General features: G+C 40.1%; 1 protein-coding gene across 18 annotated transcripts in view; it reads left to right on the plus strand.

Annotated features, from left to right (window-relative positions):
- The window catches only part of PRUNE2 (prune homolog 2 with BCH domain), a 197586-nt gene that overhangs the window by 151643 nt on the left and 24645 nt on the right, over nt 1–21298 (plus strand). For 13 of the 18 annotated variants that reach the window (XM_036433743.2, XM_036433741.2, XM_036433748.2 and 10 more), the window contains 4 exons: nt 6816–6895; nt 9356–9556; nt 16447–16620; nt 19326–19334. In XM_036433743.2, the coding sequence (XP_036289636.1) occupies nt 6816–6895; nt 9356–9556; nt 16447–16620; nt 19326–19334 (464 nt within the window). Of the gene's footprint in view, nt 1–6815; nt 6896–9355; nt 9557–16446; nt 16621–17213; nt 19297–19325; nt 19335–21298 lie in introns of those variants that run through there. The other 5 variants (XM_036433758.2, XM_036433742.2, XM_036433747.2 and 2 more) reach the window with 2 other exon arrangements.

Raw genomic sequence — 21298 nt, forward strand, 5'->3', positions numbered from 1 at the left:
TTTAAAAAGTATTTGTTGAATCATTTTCACCACATTAGGCCCTAAGCATTGGGAGTGCCTGCCCTTCACACATCTCCCATTTACAACCAAGGATTTAATTATTGTCTGAAAAGCAAATAGTTTAAATGGTAGTTAAAAGCTTTCCTTCTACTCCTGCTTACTGTTTCTCAAACTTCAGTGTTCATAAGATATACTGTAAAGAATTTTACACACAAAACTGCGTATATTACAATTCAGGGAGCAATGCAAGAACTTACCCAAGGGTCATGTTTACTGCAAGTGATTTTTGCTACCTGCAGATTTTTAGAATCCAGCCCTGGGTAAGGAGACAGCATCATGCTCTTCTCCTCTGAGAACAGATGGCTATGGTTTGTGGGTTTTTGCAGAACCCCCAGAGAATGTGATAAGCGGGTGAGTGCTCAGTGCCCATCTTCCTTTTGCCTACTGTCTTCCACTTTCCTTACCGTCAACCCCTTCTTCGTTTGCCTCAGCTGCTGACTTATAGGGGCCACAGCGCTTCTGTTCTAGGGGGCATGAGGCCCAGCTGGGCAGCTAATGGTTGCCAAAGACCTCATTTCATGAGCTCAGATCCAGCTTCCTGTTTGTTATGTCACTTACGTGCTCCCATCCTTTCCTGAGTATCAGCCTGATAAAGCCAAGTGTGAAACCAGTCCTGCCTCCTCATTGGTTGAGTAACTTGATAAGCACCCTAGGGCTTACAGAGCGCCATGCACTCCTGCCCCAGATTGTGCAGCCTCCTTTATCAGACAAGAATCCTGAAGTGGCAGTCCTCCAACCACGGGGCTTTCACAGGGCTAATTTATGTACTTAACAAAGGAAGGTGCGCACTTTCTGAAAGGTTGAGTTTGTTTTTTCTGTTTTCTCTTTATCTCCATTTCTAGAGAGAGTAACTTTATCAGTTCAGTATATCTTACTCGACTAGAAGGAAGCCAAGAGAATTTTAGGAACCCTGACATAAAGGTGCTTTCTCTTTATGTAATTGTTTCCCCAAAATACAGCAGCATAACCATGCAGTATTTTTTCTAAAGAACAATTAACATTTTAACCTGCTACCTCACTTCGATGGAGTTGTATTTTTTAGTTGCCAATCTTGTAAGAATAATTTGTTGCCCCAGAGAGCTGCCAGGGTCCATGCTTGTCAGGAAACATTACCATCTAGAAATGCTTTCTCTGTGTGTGTGTGTGTGTAAGGCCAAGTCTTGGCTCACTGCTTGTTTCCTATTGAAAAGCACCTGAGCTCAGGCCAGGCTAATCCTTCAACAACAACTAAATCCCTCCAGATTCAGAAGTGCTGGAAGGATGTAAAATGTGGAATGTGCTTACCTCTATATCTGGACTAAAGGCACGAAGGTGCATTTAACTGTGTCCAAAAGTTGTTCATTTGTGGTCCTTCAGGACTGTGGTGTCAGGAATGCCGTGTTACTGGGTGCTGTCTTCCTTATTAAGAAGCATAAGTACCAGAAACACAAACTCTACTCATGCACGTGGGACCCATTCTCAAATTGGAGAATTACAGTCACGTCACCTTTCCCCTGCTTAGTGGCGTTCATGATGAAATAACATTGTTTTGCATAAGGGCATGGTTTTGCCAGCTACCTATGTCGAGTTGAACCCTTAGTCAATTGAGTCCATTATTTCCTAATATCTGAATTTAAGGCTATTTTTACCTAGATTATATGTAGGACTTTATTGTTCAATTACTTATAAGTGTGTTTTTCAGTTTTCAAGCTATGTGTTAGTGATTGATTTCTAGATATATGGCCCTGAAGTCTGAGAATACTGACTTTTGGTGTTTCATGAGGCATTCTGTTTAGTTGTGTGTGTTTTTTGTGAGTCTGAAAAAAATTGTGTATTTTTATTGAGTGCAAATTTGTCCAATAGATCAAGTTATATCATTACATTGTTTAGATCTTCTATAGTCTTATATATTTTTTCAGGTTGATTTATAAATTCTTAAAAAGTATATTCAAATTATTTCCGATGGAATTAATTTTTCTTTATAATTTATATCCAGTTTTTGTTTCATTTTTAGGCTATGTTGTTAAAAGCATATTGGCTCTAGGTTATTGCATCTTCTCAATTAGTCTTTTTATCATAAAATAATAACATCATTAAAATGGTTTTCTGACTAAGTTTTTATTTTATTTGACTAATGTTATTGGTACTACCTTTCCTGTGGTTAGTATTTCTGACATATCTTTTTATATCACTTTATTGCCAACACTTCTGCATTATTATTTTTAGATGTCCCTATTTTAAGCAGCATGGCTACTCAGGGTAGGTAACCCCACCTGCTTAGACAAACAATTCAAATATCACTGCTTTATCACAACAAAGGTTTAAAAATTATTCTTTAATCATTACAATCTCTTTCATATTGGTTTTTATTAGGACTTTTATTATTAATACTTCAATTTACTATATCTGCTGGCAATCGGCTCATAGTGTTTCTTTTCTAGTGTAGCCTATAGTCTTTTTTGGGGGGGGGGGGGCGTATTTTGGATTGAGCTTATCTTTCGGAGAGTTTTTTCTTTCCCATAGGTAGATTCCCAGTGAATCCTAGGTTGTAAAAGTAGCACTACCAAGTGATCACATTTGATTCTTCTGGATCCCTAAGCTAGGTCTAGGTCTTCAGTGGTCCTAGATGATTTTCCATTTTAATTTCTTGACTTGGGTTTCCTGCATCATTCAGGTAATATAAACTAAGGCATGCTTGGCACATGGTTAATGTCTCCAATTCTCATGGGTTGTTTTCTTTTCCACCCAAGATTTCAAGCAGACTAGGCTTTCCAAGGCCAAGGGGTAGAGTTTGTTCTCATTCCCTTTTATTTTTATTTTTATTTTTAAAAAATAATTTTTCATTTTTATTGACTTCACAGAGAAAGGGAGAGGGAGAAAGAGAGAGATAGAAACATCAATGATGAGAGAAACATCATTGATTGGCTGCCTCCTGCATGCCCCATACTGGGGACTATGCCCACAACCTTGGCATGTGCCCTTGACCGGAATCGAACCTGGAACCCTTCAGTCCACAGGCTGACACTCTATCCACTGAGCCAACCAGCTAGAGCTCTCATCCTCTTTTATTAAAGAGGCAGTTCTTGAAGGTTCAGGACCTTATTTAGAAAGTTCACACCTAGGCCTTTCTTCTAGTACTTGGAGATCACTTGTCCTAAGGCCTATGTCCAGTCCAAAACCCATGGGCTACCTTCTCATAAGCTTTCTGGAATAACTGTTTATTTCTGGCATCTGTGTATTTCCCTTGTTGTTGTTTTCAAATTTGGAGATGTATTAAATACTCTTTGGGTGTCCTTTCTTATACAGCATTTTTTGTATTTATGATGTTACCTGGCATTATACCCAGCCAGACACTTTTTAGCAAAGAGAGAAAATCTCAGAGTAAGAGAATGTAATAGCATTGCTTTACTTTTATTATATTTCATTTATATGCATATTTGTAGGCAAGTGATTCTAATTTCCATAAATATTAGTGATACAAGCATTCCTTTCAAAATAAATCTATTTAGCTAAAATAAATCAATTTAAAGAAAAATATTAGATTTGTAAATGCTAGATGCTTATGAGAAAAACATAAAGGTAATATATTAATATGTTTATGAGATAACAAAGAGAATTGGGTGCCCTTCCTAACTTTTGTCACCATTTTTTAAAAAAATGTTCTTTCATGCTGTAGCAATACAGACAAGAAGATGTGTACCATCCATATGACCCTAGAATGTGGGAAATAGATTATCCAGGTTAGGGTAGCAGTGTGAGTCAGATATGTCCTTCAAACAAGCAGTAAAGATTAAGAGGTGGTAACACAGAAACCCATCTCAGGGAAAAACACAACAAAAATTCCTTTCTTGTTCACATATCCAGCGAGCTTTAGTCAGGGGGCCTCAGCACCTCACAGTAACTGGGCCTGTCAGAGCCTCTCTGTGGCCACCAAGGCACTTACTCCTAATTCTTCTGACCAGAATTGACACCTGCCACTCCCATTCTCATTTCATTTGTCATAGCAACTCACGTGGTCACCCTAATTTCACAGGAGAGCAGGAAAGTACAGTCTTACCATGTACCCAAAGGCGGAGAACCAGAAAAAGTTGATGAAAGAATTGGTTCCTAGTGATGTAGAAACCATTCCGTGAACAACAGTTCTGGATCCATCCTCTAGATGGAGACCTGGAGCTGAGCATCTGTTTGGGAAGTCAGCCCTAGTAGAGTTACACTAGTGTGTTTACAACTTCCTCAGCTGCTTTGGTAGCTAGCTTCCAGTCTGTACACAGAAAACCCCAAATTAAGTAGTTGCTATGGCTTGATAAGGAAGAACGTCCCTTCACTCTGGACTGATTTGTTACCTAACTGATCCCAAAAGGCTTCCATTACCAATTGTAAAGCTCCATTCTGTTCAATCCCCAAGTACTCTGTTTGACCAGTTTGTTTCTACAAATATTTATGGACCTGATGTGTGAATGTGGCTGAATTATTTACGGTCTGTGCAACCTGGGTTCAGCTTTCCTTCTCTGTCCCTGGGGTTTCCTAAAATGTCTGCAATCTCCACAAGTTTGTGAGAGTGCCTCTGCTCTGATCACACACACACACACACACACACACACACAATCGCAGCCTTCAGTGTTTATCTTCCCCCACACAGGCCACATCTGGCTTTCTAGCACCTTCTTGACAGGGTCTCTGCTCTGTGTTTCAAAAAAATATTGAGAGACAAGAGCTCCACTCACTAAGGTTCTGTGGCACTTACAGGCTCTGTGGGGATCTGTGCTTGCGGTACTGAAATTTTCCCTTACCTGGGTTAGTACTGAAATTATAGCAACTTTAATTATGTTAAACCATGAGCCAAATTTTTTTTAAACTTCTTCAAACGCCACTTCTTCAAAATAGACTCGCCCAGGCCTTGGTATTTTGTGGAAGAGCCACACTCAAGGGGCCAAAGAGCCGCATGTGGCTCGCCAGCCGAGGTTTGCTGACCACTGCCTCAGCACATAATAGACACTCAATACTTATTCATTGAATAAATGAAGAAATACAGTTATCACTAGAGGTGTAGAGTTTTGTTTTCATCAAAGGGTTATTGACGATTAGGATTTTAACTTGGATCTTAGAGAGTTTGATCATCTACATAAGCAAACTCCAAATGTTTGATAGACCCAGATTCAAGTGGAGAGAAGGCTCAATAAGAGAGAATGAGAGGGACTATTTAATAAATTTAGAACTTAACAATAAGTTTTATCATGATTAAATTTGGATTAGTGTCTATATCACAAGGATTCACCCCGGATAAGTGAAGTTTTATGGAAGCCACCAAGAAGATTAATCCATTATCATGATAAATGAGGACTTATTGAATGAGGGATGGGAGATGAAAATAAGTCAAGAGACAGCCGAAGCCGGTTTGGCTCAGTGGTAGAGCATCGGTCTGCGGACTGAAAGGTCCCAGGTTTGATTCTGGTCAAGGACATGTACCTTGGTTGCGAGCACATCCCCGGTAGGGGGTGTACAAGAGGCAGCTGGTTGATGTTTCTCTCTCATTGAAGTTTCTAGCTCTCTATCACTCTCCCTTTCTCTCTGTTAAAAATCAATAAAATATATTTTTTTGAAAAAAAGAAAAAAGAAAGAAAATAAGTCAAGAGGAATTGACTGGACAGTGTGGCCAGTTTCCTATGACAGCATATAAATTTCACAGTTTTCCTCAGTATTTTTCTATTCCCCTACACTTGTCTTACCAAATGGGCTAATATAAATGGTCCTAGGCTTGGCATTGATTAGAGAGAAGAGACAGTAACTCATGACTAGAACCATCTTTACCAATATGTAATAAACAATTAATTTTTAAATTTTAAACAATTAAAGAAAATAACATTGGTTGATACCTTCTTAGGAATTTTAGGTACTTTACTTCATTGCTTAATCTTTTAGACAACTCATGAGGTAGGTGGTATACTAGTATCCCTATCCTATATAATAAAAGGCTAATATGTAAATCAACTGAACAATGAAATGACTGGTTGCGATGATGCTCACTGACCACTAGGGATAGACACTCAGCGCAGGAGCTGCCCCCTAGTGGTAGTACACTCTCACAGGGAGAGCGCCACTCAGCCAGAAGCCAGGCTCACTGCTGGCAAGTGAGCCTCTCCCACCTCCAGCAGCACTAAGGAGCAGTGAGCTGAGTAATAAGGAGCAATAAGTGAGGGATCCTGAACTACAAGAGGGTGCAGGCCGGGCTGAGGCACATCCCTACCCCCACCCCCGAGTGCATGAATTTTGTGCACAGGGCCTCTAATTTTACAAATAAAGGAAGTGAGACCAGCAGGGTATACTTTCCTTGGCCCGTGTTGTTGAAGGAATCTGTTCAAATTTACACAGAGGAAGAGATATATACAAAATCAGTTCTATCTTTACTCCAAAGCACATATATTCCTTTCTTACTGAAAAATATATATTAGATACCCTCTTAAGTATATTTATTAGTGCTTTGCTTTTTCTGTTTCTGAGGTGTTTTTTTTTTTTTTTTACTTAGGGTATGTTTACTTATGTGATCTGGTAGGAGTGACAGGCCGCATGCACCAAGTGACACTGGTGTCCATGGTTCCAATTCACAGTAACCGAGAAAGTCTTCATTCTAATTTATGGACACTTAGAGTGGATTCAGTACATGTACTTGATTCATTCCACATGAATTAAAAACGCTATCCTGGAATCTCAATGTTTCCCTTTCAAAGAAAATTAAATCCCACACAACTGTGAACACTCTTTGCTTTGCTGTCTTTCAGACCACTGCCAGAGGATGTGGGAATGGACATCCCCTTTGAGCAGGGAATGCTGAGTCCCGGTGCTGCAGACATGAGGCCTGGTGAGAGGAGCATTTGTTTATTTCCTTCAGCACTATTCTATATTCAAACATTTTCATTATTCAGTGAGAGAACACTTCCTATGCCTCCAACCTGTGAAGAAAGTGGGGGGAAATATGTATGAAGAAGGTGTTAAGCTCAATTTGGTTAATTTCAGGGTTGACTTGACTATTGATGCTCACTACTGTGGGCCACCTTTTATATGCTGAGCCATGGCCTCACCTGGCAATGTTTCCACTTCCTGTGATAACTGGCTACGGTATATCATAACAGCAATTTCTAACTAACATCTAAGTTCACCAACTTTATACTTAAATGTGAGAATGTTTAAAATTAGTAATGTGATATTGAGAAGGCTCAGTAACCTGGTTATTAAAAAGAAAGAAAAAGAAACCCTATACTCTAAAGGTGTACAACCCAAGGCATGTTCAAAAAGGAATTTTAAATTAATATTTTGCAGTCTATGTGACTTCCACTTTGTAATAAGGACACTTCTTTGAACTGTACCAGCTTCAGGACCATACCAAGATCCTGAATCCTGACCTTACCAGCCAAGCCTAAAATGGAGTAGGAAGAAGGGAGTCAATTTTTTTGTGTGTGTATCTAAGCATTTAAGTACATTTTTCAGAATACTAGTCATGTGACTTTTTTTTTTTTTTTTTTACTGTTAACAGTTTTACAGATTATCCAGTTCCCCCCTCCCCTCTTTGCTCCCTCCACCCAACCCACATCTCACCCCAAACCTTTACCACACTAGTGTCTGTGTCCATGGCCTATGCATATGTGGCTATTTAAATTAATTCAAGTTAAAATAAATTGGAGAAGTTCAGTTCTTCTGTTTTACTAGGTTTATTTCAATACCTTAACATTTCTATCATTACAAAGATTTCTTCTGGATAGTGCTGCTCTGAGAATTTCTATATTATAGAAATCCATTGTTTTTCAAACACTGGAAACTTTTTCAAATAATAAAAACATTACATGGAACATAGTTTGGGTGATGTTCTATACAGAACATCTTAATGGCAAAAAAAAAAAAAAAAAAAAAAAAAAAAAAAAAATGGTGTTAACTTCCTTATGAAAAGACCAGATTTGAATTCCAGAATTGAGAGGTATACCAGATGGCCTTCAAAATATTTTGTGAGAGTCCTGAAATTTCTATTTTTGGGAATATTTAATTAGGATCAACTTGATTAAAAATTACTTCTCTAGTTCTTCTTCTGTTAAGTGAATGACATATTAGTGGCAAGATATACATATTACAATTAAAATGTAGCAGTTACTGCCGAAGCCGGTGTGGCTCAGTGGTAGAGCGTCGGTCTGTGGACTGAAAGGTCCCGGGTTCGATTCCGGTCAGGGGCATGTACATTGGTTGCGGGCACATCTCCAGTAGGGGGTGTGCAAGAGGCAGCTGGATGATATTTCTCTCTCATCGACGTTTCTAGCTCTCTATCTCTCTTCCTTCCTCTCTGTAAAAAATCAATAAAATATATTTAAAAAAAAAAATAAATAAATAAAAAAAAAAAAAAAAAAAAAAAATGTAGCAGTTACTTCCAGGAGCCTTAACATAAGACCATCCCCTTAAGGTATGGGAACCAATGACAAACAATATTGGCATAAGAGGTAATGTAATGACTGCTCAATAAAAAAGAAAAAAAAAAGTAATCTGGGAGGATATCTCAGTTTTATAAAAAAAATAAAAATAAAGATAGAAAGAATGCCAGTCAAAGAAATATCATTCCACATCATCTGTATAGTTATCAGAAGCTGAATAAAAGTATTTGGGAGCTATCTGTGAACATAGCAGATAAAGTTCTTACCCTCCATTCCATAGGATTAGTCTGCATGAACCATGATCAGTTATATGTAAGCTTAACTGTCTTTCTTATACAACACACACAATAAAATTAAATTTAATATTATATCAGTTTTGCCGAAACCGGTTTGGCTCAGAGGATAGAGTGTCGGCCTGCGGACTGAAAGGTTCCAGGTTCGATTCCCGTCAAGGGCATGTACCTTGGTTGTGGGCATATCCCCAGCAGGGGGTGTGCAGGAGGCAGCTGGTTGATGTTTCTCTCTCTCATCAATGTTTCTAACTCTCTTTCCCTCTCCCTTACTCTCTGTAAAAAAGTCAATAAAATATATATATTTTTAAAAATATTATATCAGTTTTAAGTTCTGAAATCTGAGCAAGGCAGCTCTGAAAACTAGTTTTCTGCCATTTTAGCAATGTCTCCCACTTCCTATTTCTACACGGCCAGGGCTGATGGGGCTGAGACAAGCCAGCATGCAGGCTACTGGTCAAGAAGGGGATTCTAAATCCCAGAGAAGGATATTTTTTTTAGCAAGCCTACCTTCCCTAAAAAGGCTTTAAAGGTGCTTTTTCATGGGTTCCCACTATCACTCTTGGCAGTCATGTATACGGTCTAATACCTGATGTGTTTATTCTGTTTCTTCTTTAGAACCACCCAATTCATTGGATCTTAATGACACTCATCCTCAGAGGATCAAGCTCACAGCCCCAAACATCAATCTTTCTCTGGACCAGAGTGAAGGGTCTGTTCTCTCAGATGATAACCTGGACAGTCCAGATGAAATCGATATCAATGTGGATGAACTTGACACCCCTGACGAAGCTGATTCTTTTGAGTACACTGGGCATGGTAAGTTGCCACGTTGGCCAGGCAAACGTTATGTGAAAAGTGAAAGATTATCTCAGTGGCATTAATAACAAACCTCCCATTTTGTTGCTATTGGCTCTTTTCTGTGATTTCTGGAAGCTTCTATTTGTATCTCAGCTCCTAGGTGGCTGTGATTGACAGTTTATAGCTTGACAAAGGTCACGCATAGCCATTGCTCTTTTGTTAAACCCCTACTCTATTCCAGACCTATGCTAATCACTGGGATTGAGGGAAGGCTGTTACATGCTGTATTGTAAGAAAATTGGGGCTGAGTTTGCAGAGAAGAATTTAATCTGGAAGGAAGATAAAATTTGAAGCAGAGAATTACCAATTTCTCTGTACAAGCTTCCACTCTCTGAAATTTTCTTCTACCATATTCTTACATGGCTGCTCTCTTCTCTTTATTCAGATCCCCACCCTCACCATTCAGTCACTCTCTATCCTCGTGCTCATTTTATTTTCCATATCACTAATTGAAATCATGTTATTTAACAAATTATCTGCATGTTTATTGTCTTTCTCTTCCCACTAGAGTGTCTGGTCCATGAGGGCAGGGAAGGACGAATGGAGTAGGCTGTGGTGAGGAAAGAATAAAAAGAGAGAAAATAAAAAGTTGCTGCATCAAACACAGACACTCCTAATATGAATTAAGCCATACTTGGTTTGGCTCAGTGGATAGAGTGTTGGCCTGCGGACTGAGGGGTCCCAGGTTCAGTTCCAGTCAAGGGCATATACCTTGGTTGCGGGCATATCCCCAGTTGGGGGGGTGGAAGGGGTGTAGGAGGCAGCTGATCTATGTTTCTCTTTCATCAATGTTTCTAACTCTATATCCCTCTCCCTTCCCCTCTGTAAAAGATCAAATATATATATATATATATATATATATATATATATATATATATATTTAAATTAGTGAATTAATTCAACCAATGGTCATTGAGCCACCAATTAGCAAGGTTGACTAGCACAGATTGAGTCCTTGCCATCACAGAGAGGAAGGCTTTATATCCTCAAGCTAATAATAAAAATAAATAAAAAAATTTAAAAAGGAAGTGGGTAAACTACTAATTCTACAGTTTATGCTGTTTTAAGTAGTGATTTTATATTGCATTTTTGTCATGCTTTTGAGTTTCTATAGCCATCTGGGCATTTGACCCTATAGGTTGAAATACACAAATAAGAGGCCAAAGAAGGGCTTCCATTCATACTCTTTTCTACCATCTCAGAGGTGCTTCCCCATCTACTCCATCCATCCCAGTGACCCCCAGCTGCCCTGGCCCTTTTCCTGCTAAGATATTCTCACATTTGTGAATCATGTCTTGATTTACAATCCCACCGAAGACAGCTGTGGCGTGACCCTGTGGGCTCCTTCTGCCCCTCCCCCTGCACTTTCCTGTCACCCTGGGGAGCTATATCACACCACATCTGAAGCTTTTATTTTTATAAATAGTCAAACTGCCAAGCAAAGTGGTAGTGGCTGAACACACTGGTAATTAAAGCTGCCACTTGCTGACATAGTTTTTTTTTAGTCGATACAGTTATGCTGAGAGAACCAGTTTAACAGCCACAACCCTACTTTTTAGGTCTTAAATTCAAAGGACAGAATTTAAATATAACTTGAATGTTAAAGTCCACCCTGATTGTCAGATGAAAGATGAATGTTTAGACACTTTTAAACAAAAAACATCAAACACTGAAAACACAAAGTCTGTCTGAATAGCTGTATTTTATAAACATATAGACATGGATAGCTGACTGTGTTGAAAGGGATGGAATACATTTTAGTCCCAAATTATGAAATCAATGCTTAAAAGCTGCATGTGTTTTGGGTTTCTTGTGTGAGCATTTGGAACTCGGCATATACATTCGAAACAAAATTGGAGTTTTTAAGGCACAGTATTCCAAAAGTGTTTGGTCAGTAATTTACTTTATTTAATGAATATTTTCATAGTGCTTACTATGTGCCAGGATCTGTGCTAGCTACTTTATAAATATTAACTATGTTAATCCTCATGTCAATACTATGAATAGCTATTTCCCTATTTTAAGATAAGAATACTGAAGCAGCTGAAACCGGTTTGGCTCAGTGGATAGAGTGTCGGTCTGTGGACTGAAACGTCCCAGGTTCGATTCCGGTCAAGGGCATGTACATTGGTTGTGGGCACATCCCCAGTAGGGGGAGTTCAAGAGGCGACTGGTCGATGTTTCTCTCTCATCGATGTTTCTAGCTTTCTATCTCTCTTCCTTCCTCTCTGTAAAAAATCAATAAAATATATTTTTTTAAAAAAAGAGAATACTGAGGCACACAGAGGTTAAGTCATTTACCTAAGGTCACACAGCTAGTAAAGGTTAGAGCCAGCGTTTAAGCCCCAGGTTGTTGTCCTTAATTCTTGGGCCATCCTGCTTCTTGATAAATATTCTGACACTGACTAGGAGAGATTTTTTTACTAAGTTGGGCTCATATATATGAAGCCAATCTTGATAGCACCGCCTCACATTTTCTCATCCTTTTATTCAGCCATTTTCATGACTGAGGGTTCTTGAAGGACATTCAAGTCATTGCCTGTTTTTCACAGTAGCTAATGACCAACTCTTTCTGCCAGTTTATTTCCCCACGCCGTGATTTTGCTTAATGAAAAAATTTTGAATTTCACTATCAAAAGATATTAAATTGGTTTTCACTTCAGCGCAGTTTTCTTTTAATAATTGTGTCCAAATAGTTGGAAAATATCATTCAAAGTGCTGATATAATTAAGGTTGGATTTCCTTTGATATTTACAAGTGCCAAAGATATGAGAAATATGTAGGTAGTGAAGGACTTAGGAGGTCAGTCTTTCTATTCAAGGAAATCTGAGTTTTCTTTTTAATGCTTCATTATTAAATTTTTAATCTTAAAAACTTCAATATATCCAAAGGTCAGAAAAGGTGATGACCTATTTCTGTTTTCCAAACCAACTGCAAAGTTATTTTTACCATAATCCAGATCTCAGCAAAGGCATTTCATAAGAGAAATGGAAAAATTATAAAGAATTTTAGCCTGAATATTTCTGATAAAAATGTTATAACACTCCTGTGCTTTTATACTTTTTTTCTTACTAAGTGATGTTTAAGCTACCTTTTCTAAAGCTAACCTGTAACTAGAGTCTTTTCTGTGAATAAGGTACCCCGAATTTTTCCAGATGGTCAGGGTGTCACCACCTTCTCTAATAAATAAATACAAATTAAAATAATAAAGAGACAGGTTTCACCCTAAATTGTCAGGGCTTATAAGTTTTGATAAGCTCCAATGTTTTGACAGTGTGAGAAAACAGGAATTTCATATTTATTTTTTTAAATATATTTTATTGATTTTATACAGAGAGGAAGGGAGAGAGAGAGTTAGAAACATCAATGAGAGTCATCGATTGGCTGCCTCTTGCACACCCCCTACTGGGGATATGCCTGCAACCAAGGTACATGCCCTTGACCGGAATCGAACCCGGGGCCCTTCAGTCCCCAAGTTCTATCCATTGAGCCAAACCGATTTCGGTGAATTTCATTTATATTGATGTTATATTTTTCAGGGCAGAAATGTTCATAGAAACCTTAGGTGCTTATGCAATAGCATTTCATTGCTAGACACTTAGCCTATAGCAGTAGGTACCCAAATGAGGTAAGATACTAGTATGAAGATATTAACTAAAACAAATTCTTTCTAAGGAACAAAAACAAAATGAGCCGGGACCGGTTTGGCTCAGTGGATAGAGCATTGGCCTGCGAACTGAAAGGTCCCGAGTTCGATTCCGGTCAAGGGCATGTACCTTGGTTGCGGATACATCCCCAGTAGGGGGTGTGCAAGAGGCAGCTGATCGATGATTCTCTTACATCGATGTTTCTAACTCTCTATCCCTCTCTCTTCCTCTCTGAAAAATCAACAAAAATATATTTTAAAAAAAAATGAAATAAAACTAAATTTCTATCCCTATGGGATTGATAAACTAAAAGACATCAGCAGAATGGAACTAGGACTACTTTTATTTTATTTATTGATTGACTGGTTTGATAAAGAGAGAAAGGAAGGAAGGGAGATATATATATATAAATTTGTTGTTTCACTTATTTATGTATTCATTGGTTGATTCTTGTATGCACCCTGACCGGAAATTAAACTCAAAACCTCAGCATATTAGGACAATGCTCTAAGCAACTGAGCTAATCAGCCAGGGCTCTAAGGCTACTTTAAAAACAGAGTTTATGTACATTGAGACAAAAAGAATCCTGTGTGATATTATTGAAGAGGACTACATTATAGAACAGTATATCTAGAACATGCAGAATATCTGGAATAATCACACATTTGGAGGGGAAAGATGTATGTGTACGTATGCACATAGAAAAAAGAATAGATATCAAATAATGAGTGAGAGTGGCATGAAAGATTTTTTTGTTTTTGTGATCCATTTCTATATTGCTTGTACTTTTATTAGTGTGTTTTACCTTTGTTGTTATTATTGTTAATCCTTACCTGAGGATATTTTTCCATTGGTTTTCAGAGAGAGTGGGAGAGAGGGAGGGGAAGAGAGAGAGAGAGAGAGAGAGAGAGAGAGAGAGAGAGAGAGAGAGAGACATTGATGTGAGAGAAATATGTTGGTTGGTTGCCTCCCACATATTCCCCGACCAGGGTCAAGGATTGAACCAGCAACCCAGGCACGTACCCTTGACCGGGAATCGAACCCAAGACCCTAAAGTGTTTGGGCCAACACTCTAACCACTGAGAACCACTGGCCAGGGAGAGTATATTTTACTTTTATAATCAGGAGAGAACAAAAAAAGAATATACAAAACTTTGAAATGAAGTAGCCTCAGTAAAGCATGCAGGAAACAACACACAGAGATCACCCAGGCCAATTTAGAACAGGCCAAAAAGTCTCAAACAGGATGAAGAGGGGTTGGTGGAAGGTGAGTTCATTGCAAGGGAGAGCCTGTGTACACAGCAGCATCAAAACCAACAACAGAGCCCAGAGTTCTGCAGGCACAGATCAGATGGAAAACAGGGAGCTAAGAGGAGCATCCAAGGGCCCTAACGCAACAGGAAGGGAGGAGCAGGAAAGGATTCCATATGCAGATGATGGATTTATACCAGCAACACAGTGCTTGATCTGAAGCCAAAAGGCTGCTGCTTTCCATCCTTAGGGAGCAGCTGAGCGCTGGTGGGAACACAGAAGAGGCGGGAGAGGCAAGGCTCTGTTGGTGGTGGTAGCTGTTGGTGTTGGCAAAAAAAAAAAAAAAAAAGGCTAAGATTGTTTCCCAACTAGACTTCATTTTATTATTCTAAGTCGCAGGTAAACTAGACATGTTTGAATGTGTCTTACGGAATCTTCCAGAGCATAATAGCTTTGTTGTGGCTTCCTTACAGACTACCTCTATTTCCAAAAACTTGTCAAAGCTTTCTTTACCCATTCACCCTCCTTGTTTTTACTGAGTACTCCGTGCAGGTTTCCAAGCTAACGGTGGAGATGAATATTAAAGGTAATTCAGGAAGAGCTTCTTAGCCCAAGGAACTCACAGCCTCGTAGTAAAATAAATAAGAATGAGAGAAGCACACATTCGAGTTACAATGTGATAGCTTCGTAGAGTAGAAAAGGTCAGGGTTTGACTGTATTTGTTTTCTGACTCTGTGACCTAAGGTAACTACTTCAGTTAGTTTTTGCATTGATATCATATCTAGTATAATATCCACTACTGTGCCTGACACATGGTAGGTACTCAAAGTATTGCTTTATTATCCAAATCCCATAAAAGGTCCTTTCCTTGAATGGAAAAATAAGATAGCCCAGCTGGTGTGATTCTGGTTGAATGTTGACCCATGAACCAGGAGGTCACGGTTTGAGGCTTAATCCCCAGTAGGGGATGTGCAGGAGGCAGCTGATTGATGATTCTCTCTGATCATTGATGTTTTATCTCTCTCTCTCTCTCCACTTCTCCCTTCCTCTCTCTGAAATCAATAAAGACATATTTTTAAAAGAAAGAAAAATTATATAATATCTCACAGAATTATTTTGAAAGTTATCAATAATCGTTTCCTTCAAATTACTTAAACCTACAAAGATGAATCATTGTTAAACTCTGCTAGTACTTGAAGTAAAAATAGAAACAATTGCTGTTTATTCTTTTTTTAAAAATGTAACACGATTGCTTTTTCTGGATGCACAAGAGTGGGTAGTGAATTTCTCCCCCAAGATGCTCAGTGGGCTTTTTTTTATTGCTTTATGCACCTATAAATAGGAGTCTTGAGAATTTGGGACCTTGGAACATTTCTGGTCTACAAAGTTACTTTAGTGTGTTTACTGTAAAATCCTGCTCCCACATGTTTTGAAAAATTCATAGGAAGTGTATCAAAGTTATGTCCTGATACGCTCCAAATAGGGAAGGAGGTTCTGCTCCATTGTAAGCATCTCAGAGCAGGGGTCTAGACAGTGGTATCATCAAGAGACTAAGACCCTGCACACTTAGGATACACCAGGAAACGTGGCCCAAGGAAAACAGGATTATGGGGACCTGATAATAGCCTCTTACCACATCCGAAAGGCCTGTGGTCTTCCACCTGTATGACCAAGGATGAGCTGGTACAGCTTAGACCCTCTTGGACCACTGCTGACACAGGACAGCTCTAGCTCTGCATCTGTCCCTACCCTCAGCTTGATCTTAGCAATGGGTCTGATTGTTCAGTCAGTGAATCCTCAGACTTGCCTGAGTGTCCTTTATGTGATTTGTATAAAATAGTAGGCAGCTCCACCAGGTTGACTCTGCCAGGAGGCAGCTGGCTGTTGAACTGCCTCAACAGTAAGGGCATTGCTCCTTCAATGAAGCTTGGCTCTGTGCTTCCTTTCCAGAGAATCCCGCAGCCAACAAAGATTCTGGCCAGGAGTCCGAGTCTATTCCGGAATATACCACAGAAGAGGAGCGGGAGGACAACCGGCTGTGGAGGACAGTGGTGATTGGAGAACAAGAGCAGCGGATTGACATGAAGGTCATCGAGCCCTACAGGAGGGTCATTTCTCACGGAGGTAGTCCAGCTCTGTGTGGATCTGGGGAGGACAGGGGAACAGGCAGCCTTATACTTTTATTAGAAAATGAAACTAGAGTGCTCTGCAGCATGACACCCCACAGACCCTATTGGGCAGTCAAGGTTTAGGGGACTGTAGTGCTAAATATATCACTTTATACCCAATTCTACAAACATTGCAAAGCAAACTGCAAAAATAACTTTCCTATGTGAAAATGTTTTTCATATCACAGATCTGATAGTTATAATCTTCTATGCAAATTTCTTGAATGCCAGAGTTGTCCAGTTTTATAATGTCTGTTCACAATTCATTTGGGTTAGTTGTAGGGTTTAAGTGAATTGTTTTTGAGTCCTTATCACCGTAGCCTGCAGTAAATCACTACAATAGAGCTGCTTCTAATTACAAAATAGTATGTTGAATCATCTTTGGGAAATCTTTTTAGATTCAGCCTTGTCATTGTTTTCCCCTCCCTGAAACTGGCTTTTCTCTAAACGCCATGACACCTGTGCCTGACAACAGCCAGTTCCAGCCAAAACCTCCATGTGCCTACTGAGGGGCAAGGGAGAGGGGAAAGCTGTGTTTCATATTTCCAGTGCTTTCTTGGAGCTCCAGAGCCTGGACTAATCTAGGATTCACAACAAGCCAGATGAGCAACACATTTAACATGGTCAACTTCAGAAAGCATCGACGGCTTTTTTATTTTCCTGCTGCATGCGCTCCTTCCCTGCAGTCCCGAGGCACCCCCTAATCACTCAGCTGTTCCAGAACAGTGTAAGCTAACATGGCAAACGTTCTTCCCTCTTCCTCATCAAGGACAGGGAAATAAGCATCTCGGGACGGCATTAAACTCCTAGCTTTTGTTTTCTAAATAGTAGGAGGACATTGTGTTTTTTTCAATCAAATTTCCCTCCACCAGCAAATTTTCCACTTTCCAGCCTATGCCTTGCTCCCTGCAGGTAAGTATCTGACCACCCAGGGACTCCAACCATGACAGTGAAGGAAAATGCCAATAGGTGTCCTCAGCCATGAGCTTCCTTTTTCCTGCTTCACAGTGTGGCCTGAAATGGCATTCTGTCCCCATGATAGTGCTGTGGGCTGGGGCCGTTTCCTCTGAGAGAAACTCTCCCCATAGCCCTTCAGAATAGAGCTGGCCTGACCTCCTGGAGGTGACAGACAAGTGGTCCTAGGGCCAACCCTTTGTTAGGACAAAAACCACAGCCTGAACATCACCCAGAGCTTCCGAGAAGGCCACGCCTCCTTTGCACAACCCATTGGGCACAGAGGTATGATTTGTTTAGAAATAAAAACAAATCAGCAGCTAACTATAAACGTAGTCAGTGCTCATTCTAAAAATAAAAAGGATTTTTTAAAAAGTGTAGAACAGTGATGATACTTATACATGTCTACCCCTTGGTCTTAACTGAAGAGCCATTGGTTATACAGAAGGCAGGCTCACTGCTTCGCTGCTCTCCTAACACCTCTTGTTCCTCCAGTGCCCCCACCTGCCTGTTCTTTGCACCACAGTAAAAGTATGTGGGTTGTGTGGGTGGGTCCACTGCCTGAAATAGGAGAGAGCAGTTGTCATCAGCACAGTAGGGACAGAAAAAGCCCTGCTTCTGCTTGTCACGTCCTCTGAGATATAACTGAGCTGACCCCTCAGGGATAACATCGTTTGCTGCACCCTCCATCCCTGCCGCCTGCTCCCATTGGCATTAGCGCCTCTTGGTTCTGTTGCTGAGTTTGTTTTTTGTCTGCGTGACTGTCCAGTTTGGAAGATAAGGCCACCTTTCCTACCCCCTGCTCCACCTCGTCTTTCTCCAGGCGCTGGCCTGCATGAGTGTGCCTCTGGCTGCACCCATCCGGGACGTCAGCGAGATGCCGCCTCTTCCTGTGCCCTGAACAGCTTTTGTGCTCTGTGGGCAAAGATCGTTCAGATGTTGCTTCTGAATTTGCCAGAGTTTGGTCTTCTGTGTTGGAAACTCACACCGCTTTTTTAAACTTTAGTGATGAGAAGGCAGTCCTCCTTAGTTACCAGTCTGTGGAGTTGGCCATCCTGGCTTCTGATGAGCATTTAATCATCAGTGCCCCATCCTGGATGGGGATCTTGTTTTGGTGCCTTGCATTTTGCTAAGAATGTTTTCCCATTCAGGCCAAAGGAGAAGTGCCAGCTTTTGTGCTCTGTGCAACTGCAAGATGATTAGAAGAGCTGCATAAATTAACTAGAAAGCAAGGCCTTACCAAGTGTCCATACCAGTTGGGGATATCAGTGTGGGAGAATAGTTTTTGAACAAATAATCCGGTCCTCTGCATTGGTGACCTTGACATGAGCTATTGTCAGAGGCCCTGCACACATTTACAATAACAGGGTTCAAGACCCAATTTTTCCAGGAATTAACTTGTGATTTTGGCAATTAATCACATAACTTCTCTGGGCTTTAATCACTTCATCAGTCATCAGAGGGTGACCAATATTCCTGCCATCTGCTAAAATTAAAAAAAGCAAAGAGAGGGTGGTTTGGATCTGCCAGCAGCATGGGGTCACTCTGAGGCCAGAACTGGCTTTTTTGAACTTGAAGCAGAGAATATTTTTAAATGACCAAGTGCAGTTGTGCCATAGCATTGTAACAAGGGGTTTCTTTTCTTTCTTCCTTTTTTTTCTTATTTTCTTGTGTGTGTGTTTTTTTTTTTTACTTCTTTTATTATAGGAGATTCAGGTAACCTTCTCTGCCATGTTGCTGGACAAATGATCCTGGAAAGAATGAGAAGAGTTACTGGCTGGTGTGTGTGTGTGTGTGTGTGATGTTTCCGTTGTGACTGTGGCAGCTTTCCTTCTGTCTCCATTCCATTTGCGGGCCAGCAAACTTGTGTTACGTCCCTTTCATGCCTGTCTGTTCTGCCTCAGGTAAGGTTTGCATCACTGCTTCAGAGGGTCTCAGGAGGCACCATGGTGGGATTGCTGACGCACCTCAGCACACATGCTCTGAATTCACCTCAGGGTCATTGAGAAGAGAGGCTAATAAAATACACATTTCTAAAACCCAAATTTCAAACGCATCATGCAGTTGCTCATGGGCAACTTTACATGAGGAAGCTGCATATTTAGAATAGCAATCGAGTTAGTCAATCCCCTTAAGGAGATCTTGCAGGACAAGAGGGAATGGCCCACTCATTCTGGTTATTGCACTTAGTCAGCCATTGCTATTTACAGTATCTCCAAAGCCTGACAACAATGGCACCAGCTCTTGACTTAAATGGAAAACTCTCCTGAGGAACTCTTTTCCTTCCATGTCCTTTTGTACATCTCCTCCTTTCCTCCTGTTTCCTTCCTCTTTCTTTTCTTCTCTTCCAACTGTTGAGGTGCCCCAAAGTACAAAAAGCCATCTTTGTACATTTTAGTAATTTTTACCTAGAGCCATTCCTGACTTAGACAATGGTCAGAAGGTGGTAAGTGGTTAAGCATTCGTTTGGTTACATGAACTCTGGGGAACATGACAGCATTCCAAAGACAGACAGCATGGACACAGAGTTGAACTGTCATTTAAGATGACCTCTGAAATAGTCTTCAAAAACTCCAGGCTTTCATTTAAAAACAAGACAAAAACAAAACAAAACAAAAACCAATGCATAGAAATTCTTCAGAAATAGAAAAAGAGCCGAGACCGGTTTGGCTCAATGGATAGAGCGTCGGCTTGGGGACTGAAGGGACCCGGGTTTGATTCCGGTCAAGGGCATGTACCTTGGCTGCGGGCATATCCCCAGTAGGGGGTGTGCAAGAGGCAGCTGATCGATGACTCTCTCTCATCGATGTTTCTAGCTCTCTATCTCTCTCCCTTCCTCTCTGTACAAAATCAATAAAATGTCATTGTTTAAAAAAAAAAAAAGAAAGAAAGAAATAGAAAAAGAAATCAAAGCAACTGAGCAGTCATGATCTTGAAGTTATTCTGACAGCCAGACAGCTACATTCAGAAAGATGCTTTCAAAAGTATGCTTTTGCACCTGCTTTTAAAGCTGGATTCATTATGTCTGTTGTCTCTTCTGACGAAGCCACCTTTTTCATTGTGCTGAGTCTGCATTGCACACCTTTATGGTGTAGGATTAGTGTAGCTAAGTCAACTTATCCTTTATGAATTTCCATTTTATTTAGGCTTCTTAATAAAAGCCTAAAATTGTTCGGAGGAACAAATACTTCCTGTATTGAAATATATCTCTTTCTTTCATTTTCCTTCATATCGCATTCTAAAAAGGAGTTGCAAATATCGACATATTGGAAAAGATGAAACTAAGGCAAAGGATCCAGAGGGAAGCTACTGCAACCCTGTCTCACAAACATGTGTTGCATCAGATGTAGATTTACATAGGTAGCATCTTCTGTAAACACTGCATACAACCTCAAATTAGTAATACACACGAACCCATAATTTGATATATTTTTAGATGGTATCACTCTCTTTTCCACCTCTTTTGTGGTAGAATCCCACTCTCTCTTTGTAGAGAACATCTTATTAAACTGCTTTTCAAAAGTTAAGCCCCATCCAAATCTATATCCAGCCAGTATTTTACTGCCTTGTCATCAACAGAGGGATATTTAGAGTTTAGAAAGAATGAGACATGCTGAATTCTGAGAGCACTGGATCAGGCGTGAGTGTGTGTCCTGTCCTCCCTCTCAGAGCCTTGAGGA

Source organism: Pipistrellus kuhlii, unplaced genomic scaffold, assembly GCF_014108245.1.
Source record: "Pipistrellus kuhlii isolate mPipKuh1 unplaced genomic scaffold, mPipKuh1.p scaffold_m20_p_12, whole genome shotgun sequence".
Taxonomy (NCBI): domain Eukaryota; kingdom Metazoa; phylum Chordata; class Mammalia; order Chiroptera; family Vespertilionidae; genus Pipistrellus; species Pipistrellus kuhlii.